The 11,819-nt window shown below is 37.1% G+C and overlaps 1 protein-coding gene across 1 annotated transcript; it reads right to left on the minus strand.

Annotated features, from left to right (window-relative positions):
• LOC139744250 (transmembrane protein 43-like) lies at window positions 1-11,535 on the minus strand. Its single transcript, XM_071654694.1, has 10 exons — window positions 11,477-11,535; window positions 9,500-9,673; window positions 8,749-8,883; window positions 6,433-6,562; window positions 6,059-6,128; window positions 5,308-5,497; window positions 4,349-4,426; window positions 3,598-3,699; window positions 2,382-2,499; window positions 1-363 (listed from the first exon to the last, which is right to left on the minus strand). Exons 1-10 carry the CDS (start codon window positions 11,489-11,491, stop codon window positions 149-151), a joined length of 1,227 nt encoding a protein of 408 aa, XP_071510795.1. The 5' UTR covers window positions 11,492-11,535; the 3' UTR covers window positions 1-148.
• Window positions 11,536-11,819: the final 284 nt, after the last annotated feature.

Genomic DNA, 11,819 nt, shown 5'->3' on the forward strand with positions numbered 1-11,819 from the left:
ACAGGAAGCAACACATAGAAAGGTTCCTTGATAAGATATAATTTCTGGCTCTCTTTATAAGGAAATGTAAATTTTTGTATTTGTTAACATGAAATAAATAGCAAATGTCACTACGTTGAATACTATCAAAAACATGCATAGGACACTTTCATATTTTCAGATTATTTTTCTTTGATAGTCTTTGCCTCATAAAGACAATAATGAATGGCAGTAATGCTACAATCATCATAATTAGTGCACGTAGAGGTCTCGTCATGAGATACTGAGTGGAAGCAAAGAACATGGCCAGGGAGAAGGAGAGACATAGGTTGAAGTTCGTCAGACCAAAGGCAGCAATCTTCTGAAGCGCTGGTATTAGATCCACTACAAGGGTGAGACAAAGAAGACAAATAATTAGCTGCTCTAAAAGCTGCGTATAAATTGTTCAATCACACATGAGCATTCTCAATAATATTTGACATCAACAGGTGCCGTGTATTGCATTTCACAAAGCTGTTACAATTAACCAGTACTTGAAAGACTTAACTTTTTGAAGTTGCATACTTTAGATGAGAGTAAACGTAGCCATTGGTAAAACTGAGATTGTGGCATTTAAGTTTTAGTCATCTTGGTTTGTTTGTTTGCTCATATATCTGTTTCATTTATTTCAAATCCTTTTCAAACTAACTTTTTGTGCACAATACCTATTGTAAAGTTTTAAAAAAAATCCCAACAATTTAACTTCAAACTATTTCTCTGGTGCCACACAACTTGTTTGGATATCAGAATTCACCATAAAAGATAGGTATCATATAACCATTTTTGCAGCATGTCTTGCTTGCAGTTTAACCGACTATCCATTCTTGCCCTTCACAAAAAGTATAGAGTGTGCTCTCTTCTGGGCATAGATTGTTGTTGTCCCTAACACAGACCCCCTTGCATCTTTAGTCTTGATGAAGGAGAGTTTTGCTGCTTCACATGGAGCAAAGCAGCTCACATTCAACCAACGTGTGGCTAATCGAGTGCTCTGTAAATATCTGGTCCTTGCGTGTCTGAAATGCACATTCCAGAGGGCAATCTTGGTAAACTCCCTTGGGATACAGACATACAGTCATACATGGCTACACAACAACAGGTACTGGAATATAAGTGATGTTCGGTACTCCGAAGATCCATTAATCCCAAAACAAAACAAGGTTTGTTATTCCAACACATGCAAATTCCCTAAACCTAGAGGTTCGTTAATCCAAAAATGAAAAAGGACTTGTTAATCCAAACATCTGTGGCATCACTCCAAAGCTCTGTTATTCCAAAGATTCGTTATAAATCTGAAAATGAAATATGATTTTTCATTCAGAAGGTTCCTTTATCAGAAAATATAAAGACATTGCATACTACCAAACCTTACAAATCTTTTTTCATTTTTGGATTAAAGAACCTTCGGAATGACGAACCTTATTTCGTTTTTCGGATCAACGAACATTCAGAAAAACGAACCGTGTTTCATTTTCGGATTAACGAACCTTAAAAATAGTGAAACTCAGTAATTTTCAGATTAATGAACCTTCGGAATGTCAAACCTTTGTTCATTTTCGCATCAACAAACCTTATTTCATCTTTGGATTAATGAATCAAATCTTCAGAATATCGAACTGTAACCAGCAACATGGTGTGCTGTGACCTATCATGTTCTCCTTAATGTTTCCCGTTAGAAATAGCTATGGTATTGGAACCTTTCATCTCATCTCCCAATGACTAAATCTTGTATATGATGTTCTCTTCAAGTCTACACAGAAACTGAGAGACCTCCTAGTAATACATGACACAGTGGGTTCATTTAATTGTCCACAAAACCACCACTCATAGATAGATATCTTCTTCATATATTATCATCCTAAAAACACCTACCACACATGAACTCTGCCATTAAGTACCTGCATTAGAAGATATATATATATTTTTTTTTTTTTTTTCAAAATCTATATCTGATTGAAGCAAACTTTCATTTGCTGAATTCACTGGAATCTAAACAGTTGCTCATCATTCATATTGGCTTCACTGACAATGTTTCATGGTGCCAAGAAATTCCAATTATGAAGAACACAGATTGAACATATCAGCAAACCTTTGACAGGGTTCTTCACTCATTTTTTTCTCTGGTAATCTTTAAAACGGACAGTTTGGTGGCCCGAAAGAGAATGCAGTGGCCCTAAATAAACAGAAACATAACAATCTATGTTGAATCTTAGGTGCCTGATTGGGTCACAAAAAAAAACCAAAAGCCTACGGAAATTTGGTGGCCTGGTATCAATTTTTAGTGGCCCTGGACAACCAGGCCACTGCTAATGTCAAGCACTGCTTGACTAAAGTCACTACAACACAGGCAAATTTGAAATACTTACTCATGTAATATGTGATGAGTCTCATGAAAGAGAATCCTAGGAAGATCATGAGCCATCCACCAATCCTGAGGGACCACGTCAATTTATCCTTTATCTTGAGGTGTTTCAGCAGCATTTCCTAATCAATCAAAATCACCAGGATCAGAACTGATTAGGACTGATCAAACAGAATTATTTTGCATGACGATCTGTAACACACTACGTAATACTTTAGAGGAGACTTCCAGATGATTTCTAGCCCCAATGAGGTGAAAGTAGTAAAGAAATAAAAATATATTTTGATCTCTAAAAGCATGCAAGGGACAGGTGTTATGTTTTTGTTTTTTGTTTTTTTGTTACAATTTGAATATGAATCATCAAGTTTGAACGGAATCTCCCCCCCACCCCCACCCCATGTTTTTTCCGTGATTACATCACCTGCGATTTAGCCTTTCATATCTTTTGAGCCTACAGAGTCCTGCACATCCTCTGATACCAAATTTTAACATTTTAGACTGACAAGTATCACGCCTCAGGACATTTCGCAGTCATGCATGTGCCCAAAAATGAAATTTGCCATCTGTATAATGCATGAATTAGCATGGAATGAGAAGAACTACTCGTATAGTAATCACTCATTTTATGTTTGCCAGTTTGTTTTACAATTATATAATCATGTATTTACTATGCCTGAATATTTGTGCAAGTTTTAAGGTCAAGGTCACAGTGTGTTGTCCACTAAAATTTTTGTTTCTTGCTCCATTTTTCAAACCACAGAGATAGGTAAGAAATTGCAAAGACAACCAAACAACAAAATACAAAAAAAAAACTAAAACTAAAACTATTTGAGAACAGCAGTTTTCCAAGTTGTACAATATTAGACATTGTTGTGGTAAGTTTTTCCACCACTCCAATTGTTTACATGAGCATTACCAGGCCCAAATAGCTACTGTGTGCATAAAGTTGCATAATTAGTCAATTATAGAAATGAATTGATTTAGGAAATCTAACTACACAATCTTGCAGAATACATCCAAGGCAATATGCAGGCTGAATTCGACAGCTGTCACGGGCTACACAGACAAGATCTCAGAATCTCTTGAATGTGAAGAGGAGTTCCCTTATAAAACTCCCTGGTGAGGAATTCTCAAAACTCAATGACAAAAAATTGTTTGAGAATATGCCTTATAGCCACATTGTGACTTTATGGGCGATGAAGTTGGTGACAGGTGCTTACTTCTGCTGAGCTTTCTCCCATGTACACCATCTCTCTTGATTCTCCATTGGGGTCCATATAGCTGGTAAGCATGGCCCCTGTTTGCTTTGCGATGATGCTAACCTGTAACAAGTTTATCACAACATAAACAATGGGTAGGAAGGGTAAACTCAATGTCACAACACCTTTATCATAACTGTGCCTCATAATGGTATGCAGTGTACCTTTACACAATATACCTGAATCCATGTCTGTTCAAAGTTTTATACAGCTCATGATAAATATGAAATATCGGAAAACTATAAATGCTCACAACACCTGTGACTCACCAAATCCAAGGGACAATTCATAACATTGCATGGCTTACCTTTGCTTCTTTGGCGTAAGAAATGTGCTTTCCATTGTATCTAATTGACTCCTTAGGCTCTAAAGTACTCAGTTTCAAGACATCTAATTTCACTCCAGCTTTGAACCTTTTCTTTGAGTAAGAACTCAAAGAACTCAACTATTGAAAACTGATAGTACTTCAGTTCCACACTGACTTCCCCCATGTTTGGGGTTTTTCTTTATCTTTGATTTTCTCATTTCCAAGATGTGTACCCACTCAATCATAAAACCTTGTTTTGGTCTCTAAAAACACAAAACAACTAACAACAACAACAACAACAACAAAACAAGGGGAAAACAACCTTGCCAGGAAAGCATGATAAGACCTAACTTCAATTTTCTAACCCTTTAACTTGTATCACCACACACAGATTGTCAAGCTGACCTTGTTTGCCGGTCCTAATGGACTATTGTCAGGTCCACTCACTCCAGCGTAGCTAAACGTCACACGGACATCTCCAATCTACATGGGGCAAGAAAAAATTATATGACATTTTCATGACTTTTTCTTTTCAAATTGATCATTTTGTGCTGCTTGTGTACATCTGTTGCTTCATTCTCCTCTTTAGAAATTTCGTATATTTCTCCTCAACAAGCTCCATGACATACATCATGTCCTCGCTCTTCGAATCAAAGATCAACACATATCATTTATCTCTCCCTGCTACAAGGAGATGGATAGTGTACAAAGCAAGCTCTTTTGCAACAGCAGTGCAAATCTTCATATAGGGATTATCAAAGTTGGTTTGAATATTGGAATATGACCTCAATCTTGTGTCAGGGTCTTGAGAGTAGTTCTCGCCTAAAATGATACGATGCAACGCATTTCTGCTTTCTGGGTCTATTTTCTGACATCACACTTTAATGTCCTTCAAAAGACTTCTGTTGCCCTAGGTTACTATATTATCACACAGAATTCAGACAGTACTAAGAGCAAGCCAGACAAACATCAAGGACAGGGCTATGCTGCACAGCAGGCACCTGAGACATAACTCACAATAAAATACTAGATGTAATTTGATTTGATTTTAAGGACCCTGTGTTAACCCGTTGAAGACGGACTGATTTTGCTACAACATGCATTTCCCATGGACACCTGCCCGAGTATACTTGGGAACTCGTCCTCAATGGGTTAAGACTAATGTCAGTTTAGTGGCATGTTTAAAAACAAAGTCAAATTAACATACCCTATTAGCTTTCTAAATATACAATATCTTTTAATCATATGCTTAACCTTCATGTCTTCTATGATGTAGAGCACAAGTTAGATCAACTCAACCAGATGTCACATCTTTTCACCAACTAAACAAGGCATGAGTATTAAAGCCAAGACCCCTCACATACCATTGGTCTGGTTGGTTCAACTGATGAGTAGTAGAAGCCTTTGTGAAGCTTGATTCTATTGTCTGTGGGTTGCTGGGTTGCAATGTGCACCTCAAAGTTGTCAATCTTTTCTTTGATTGGCTCCTTCAGCTGGAAGTTGCCCAGGTATGCCCTAATGGCCACAAATGTGGTTCCCTGGATGGAAAACTCTCTGACAAAAATGATAAGTGACATAAGAGAAAAGACAGAACACATATTTAGCATACAAGTTGTTTTCTTGTGATTCTTTGAGGTGCACTACTTTCAGTTACAAGCACAAAGAAGTAACTATGCTCACCATCTCCTTATTGCCATTATCCACAGATATGGCACTGGAAGTTACTGGCATGCCTTTTGTACCATTTGTGCCAAAGTAGCACTGACGCAGCAGTAACCAGTAAACCATCGTACTTCTCACCTCCTTATTCTTTGCTTTAAATTCAAAGCTTAAGATAATTTGAAAGTGAAAAACTTTGATTGTATATAGAGGGCAAAAGTTTAGGATGAAATGATTTTCACATTATAACTCTTTCTCTTTTTTTTTTTTACTGTGTGCATCAACAGAATTTATTGCTATATAAGGTTCGTTTTTTATAATTCTCATGAGACAATAACCTACAGTCCTTTCTGCTCATGGAATGAAGTACAATGGAACGAAGTAAAAATATCTTCTACGGCCAAAACTTTTTTCAATATTGTGAAAATAAAAGGGAGAGTAAAAACATGAGCTTACTTCTTATTGGTATGTCTGGCAGGATTCTCAAATGTGTCACTGTCAATCAGCTCTGCTCTCCATTCTTTTGCTAAACACAAGAAAAGACAACAAAACTGGTATGTTATGTAACAGCAACATGAAAAGGGTTGAAGCACAATGGAATACTTCATCAGTGTTAACCAGCTGAGCTTGGACATTCACAGTATCACATTACATTGTACTATCAAAGAAACATAGATAAAGAGATTCTCAATATAATTGCTAGAGGTATGAGATGGAGAAATCTTGTTGAAAACAAAGAATGAAAAATATGAAAGTTGATTTTAATTACTGGTAGTTAAAAGTGGCCAAGCATCAAGATATAACTACAGGGACATCAATGTTCAACTCACTGTATGTATACTGCACCTCTTCATCTGAATCTTCACTGTACCTCCGGTGCTCTACCCACTGATACATTTGAACATGCCGACGGAGTTTGACTGCTTGAACAGATATGCCATATATTGTGTCGACCAATGGCTACGAAGAGAACATGTTATGAAATGAATTACCATGAATACTACAGGTATACATCCACAATAATTTGCAATTACTTTGTCTCTACATGATGTCAAATCAGATAACTGTGAAAGGAAATCTTTAAATTGAGTACACAAACCAATTTTTTAAGGACATTAAATTTATTCCAATCATATACTGTGCTGTTGCACATTTCACATTGAGGTCTAAAACGAGTGAGTAATCTGTCTCTACTGAACAGTTTGTGAAAATGTTTGGTTCCCTGAACTAACAACCCTTCCCACATTGATTTTTTTTTTCCATTCCCAAAGTATAACTTGATAATTTGAAGAGATCTAAAGTAATCTGAGATGTGTTTTTTTTTTCTTCTGTTGAACTCTTTGACAGAAATCAGATCATTTGTTATCAACATGGCCCAAATTCCTGTTTTAAAATTACCAGTATGTGACAGAAGGTGGTTAGAAGCTTTTTCAGCTAAGACAGATTATGACCAATGTTTGTCAATCGCATACAATCATATTTTTATCCAACATCAAAGTATCCCTGTTACTTCAGTTTCTCAGAAAATATTTATACAAAATAGTTTTATAATCTTCTCTGGCAATTGATACAGTAGTCAACACAATCCAGAACTGAAGAAAAAATGAGAAGTTTTAAAATCAATATCTGCATCATACTTCGAATGTTTTTGACATGTGTAGTTTCATCGCCAAACCTAAACACCAGAATTATGAGTAACTTGTGTACATAACAGTGGTATCTAAAAACTAGTATTGAGCTACCACAAGTACAAAGAGTCCAAAATGAATCATTACAAGGGAAGTTTACACAAATACACATGTGGATTAAGTGAATGCAGCAATATTAGTAGAACATATCAGTGAAAGTTTGAGGAAAACTGGATAGTCCACTCGAAAGTTATGAACTTTTAAAATTTTAGTGCTGCTATGGCTGGATGAGAAGGCTACAACTGCTTGTGACATCACACCAGAACAATTTAAAAAGATATAAAGAGAATTTCACAAAATTTGATTTAAAAAAATAAAAGTACAAGTCCCTTTATTTATCTATCTATTCATTCATTAGTCTTATTTTCACAGGGTGGGTCATCAGTGAGTTGAACACGGTTGTTCGTAGAGCCCTGTGTGGACAATAAACACATATATTCATAAACATCAAAACAGCATATCAACAAAAACAATGACAGTACATATAACACCCACTTGCAATGGCATGTACATAATAAAACAATACATCTAATAATATAGACTCTGTGACTTCAAAACATGAATATATGAATAATACAGTATACACCCTTTGACTTGTTGTTGGCATATGGTAGTATAAGTTATATCATGGGTAATATCATTACCTCCGCCAAGGGAGGAGGTTATGTTTTCGTTACCGTTGGTTTGTGTGTTCGTTTGTTAGTTAGTTAGTTAGTTTGTCCGTGTGCAAAATAACTCAAAAAGTAGTTAATGGATTTGGGTGAAACTTGCAGGAAAGGTTTAGAATGATACAAGTAACAGATGATTAAATTTTGGTAATGATCCAAGAATTTTTTGGGAATTTATTAAGGATTTTTGACATTTTGGCAGGCAGGGTCAATGAACGTGGGAGTTCAGGCTGCGCGTATTGAGGTTTGCATGCGCGCACTAAAGTGCGTGCTCTAGTTTCTGCTAGGGCGAGGCGCGCCGTGCATCTGAGGGTTTATGACATAACAAAGGCTTCGATATTGGGAAATTGGGCGACTTTCAGCACACAATGCTATAAGTATGTATGGGTGGAAATCACTGATATCTCTATGGAAGAACAAGATCAGTGGTGGAAATGAGCTGCATGCTTGGCGGAGGTCTGTGCTCTCAGAGTGCTTCTCTAGTTCCCCCTGGTTTCTAAAAGAGGTAAGTCAATTGTTCTTTCATTATGGTAGAAAAATGGCATATCATGAAATTCTCATTCTTCTCTATATCGTTGTTCTGGTGTGATGTGAGAAGCTGTTGCAGCCTACTCGTCCAGCCATAGTGGCACTAAAACATGAAAAATTCCCAACTTTTGAACGGAGCATCCAATTTTCCTCAAACTTTCACTGATGTTCAACTTATGTTGCTGCATTCAATCAATCCACATGTGTAAACTTCCCATTTCAGGAGAGAGGGACTAGAAGCAGAACATAGTATTATACTCACTTCTGTTGTTCTCAGTTTTCCAGTCACATGCACAAGCTTGTTGTTGTTTTCTGCAAACACCACCTGACTGGACTCCAGAGGTATAATGTTTCTAAGGCCTTCCTCCAGCTTCCATGACACATGGGCAGCCAAGCCCTGAAAGTTTGATAATGCCAGGAACAGTAACCAACATGAGTAATTCCATGTATTTATAACACTTGCTCAGATGTTAACAACACATGAAGACAATGATTCTCATGCTTTAGTATAAAATTGCACATCACCAAGAAATAGGGAATCTTCTTAGCATCACTGCTCTATCTTCATTGTATTTAAAGCTTGTTACTTGGCTTCTAATTCATAAGCTAAATCTTGAGTAAATCCTCAGTGTTTTCCCCTGAGCTTTATGTATCATACAGAATCATACAATCATAAATAATGAACCAAAAAAGGATTGTTGGCATCACATGAAATGTTCTTCTCTTTGAGTAAATGCGAGGCTGTCAACCTCGGCAGATAAAAACAAAACAAAACAATTATTCTGAAGGCCAAGTTCATAGTTCAGTTGAAAAGTGCCCATATTTCAAGTATGTTAAAAAAAATCTTTTAAACAAAATCAGATTAAGAAATAGAAATCAACATACATAAATCCATTCACTACATTTAAGAGTTACTACAGTGTTCTGTCCAGCATGTGACACTCATTCAGTATCATTAAAAAAAATAGAAAAAAAAATTTAAAAAAATCAATCTCAATCTCTTTCCTCCATACCTCATTCAATACCACGATGAAGACGCCAACAACAATCAATCCAATCCCTAGCAGGGAACCAGTGAAGCTATTGCTGACACGCTCCACAAATGTAATGTCAGTCTTTTTAGCAAAGGCTGATGGCAGCACAGACCCACCACGCCCAGCATTGTGCATTCCAGGATCATCCGGATACTGTAAAAATGAAGAAGACATGCTGACATGATTTGCATCAGAAATTACTGTTCTTTTCCATTTTTTTTTTCTCTCTCTCATGATTTTTTTTTGTTAATTCCAATATGTTAAGCCTTTTTGCCAATAACTATTTGAAATACCTGGTAATCATATTCGATTGTCCTAGTGGGAACTCTAATTTCTGCTAGATCTGAAAATGTATGGATATGCATACAAACACCTGATCATCTGGTCACCTTATGCCTGGACACTCACTTTGTACCTTACCCCTCAGAGTTTGATGACCACTACACAAGGCCACAAGGCTAGGGACAGACTCATAAACCATATCGCAGAAAACTGTACTCTTCATCTTACATTCTTATTTACAAGTATGGATACATTCAAACATGCACTGACAAAGAAATAAAGGAAGCTGTTAAATACAGCACTTGGAGAAATTCATAGTGACTGATATTGAATTCTGTCATCACTACAGTCTAAGCCTAATTAATAAGTAGGGCCTAGTCCTTGATACAGAGATGCCACGTTTCCGGAAATTTCCGGAATTCCGGATTTTTCCAAAAAGAGGGAAGCTTTCCGGAATTTCCGGCAAGCTGGCAAAAAATTCGTATTTTGTTGATTCGCCTCCGGGAATGCGTGAATAACTACTGAGATAATGCGCCTATTCACTCTCTCCGTCTCTAGCTCTCTCGGCGACCTCCGTACGCGTATTAATAATACATGCAGCAACGATGTTTTTCTTTCAAAGCATTTCCCAACTTGATGAGTGTCATCATTGCATTGATTACTGTAATAATTGGAGAATGCGTATTTAATACGAGCGCTAGTACCGACGATCGGTATTATCCTGTTCAAATATACGGTCTTCAAATTGGCTTGTAGTACCGAAAGTAATCGCTTATTTCAGTTAACTTGAAAGAACAGAGATTTTTTTCCTATAGAAAAGCAGGTGAATCGCGCGCCGCACACCGCGAAGCAGCTTGACAGGCGACCCCGACCATAATTATGCATTACCCCAAGACTCGGATCAGGTAAGGATTATTACATTTGTGGTTATATATATATGAGATCATCTGCATAATATATTGCTGTACAGAAATATCAGTATGTGAATGAGAAGTATGAGAAGCAGTAGTTCAGTATGTGAATGAGAAGTATGACAAGTATGAGAAATATCAGTAATTCAGTATGTGAATTATTATACAGTATACTAATTCACATACTGATAGGTGTCAGCGCTGGAATCAATTACATGTAATTAGCTTTACTGTACTAATACTATGTTTATTTTAGAAGCACGTGTATAGTTGATTACAACTGGCTGATTACAACATGGCTTAAGTACCAATTATTTAAGCACAGAAATAGTGAAAATCCCCTCTTAGAGTATAGACTATATTATGCACCAGAAGTGGGCAGAACCCATAATTCTACTCTGAAAATAACGAAAAGTCCTTACCGTGGGAGGGGGGACATCCCCCTCCCACACCCCCCCCCCCCCCCCCCCTCGGTCGCTTCGCTCCCTCGCATGTGATTTTCAGGAAATTTGGACAGCTCCCTGTGGCATCTCTGTTGATATAAATTTATTGAACTGAATTGAAAATGAACCTTACACAAAGGGAAATACGTGGGACCGATCTAATTCCACAATTCTGAAAAAGTGATATGAATTATTTCAAGTTGGTATACCTGGCACATACAACACCTTTATCACATCTCTAAAATGAGCCCATTCAAATAAACATCAAAGTCATTGAGAAGTTTAATTACTTAAACAAGGTGAGCTCAGACGATACTTACCTTTGAGCGATACATTTCGGTGGGAGCCGACTCACTTGTATACGAGCAACGTTGACGTAGCATTGCCACACGTTAGTCTGTGTGGTGTTTTACGTGTAGGTCCATGAAAAGTACGGTGGGCTGCGGTGTGCAACCTTTCCCCTGTCCTTGTCGCGCGCTGTACAAAAGTTGCGACAGGTGCTTCACGTGGCGTCTAGTCGGGTTACCTTTCACTGGGCTATCATGTTCAAGTTCAAATTTATTCGTTTTTCCACAATAAAATAATATATAAACGTAAATCTCACTTTCTTGAGTGACAGAAACAAAGCATGTAAATTTGTACAGAGAAAACAACAATAATAGA

This window comes from Diadema antillarum, unplaced genomic scaffold (genome assembly GCF_040938485.1).
Source record: "Diadema antillarum isolate AM-2024a unplaced genomic scaffold, OU_Dant_1.0 seq00001148_RagTag, whole genome shotgun sequence".
NCBI lineage: Eukaryota > Metazoa > Echinodermata > Echinoidea > Diadematoida > Diadematidae > Diadema > Diadema antillarum.

Bases quoted from the DNA above. Each gene is read 5' to 3' on its own strand.
- LOC139744250 (XM_071654694.1), bottom strand. The intron at 6,563-8,748 runs GTGAGTATAATA...TTCTCTTCGTAG, and splicing joins GAAAACTGAGAACAACAGAA to CCATTGGTCGACACAATATA. The intron at 364-2,381 runs GTAAGTATTTCA...TCACCCTTGTAG, and splicing joins ACTCATCACATATTACATGA to TGGATCTAATACCAGCGCTT.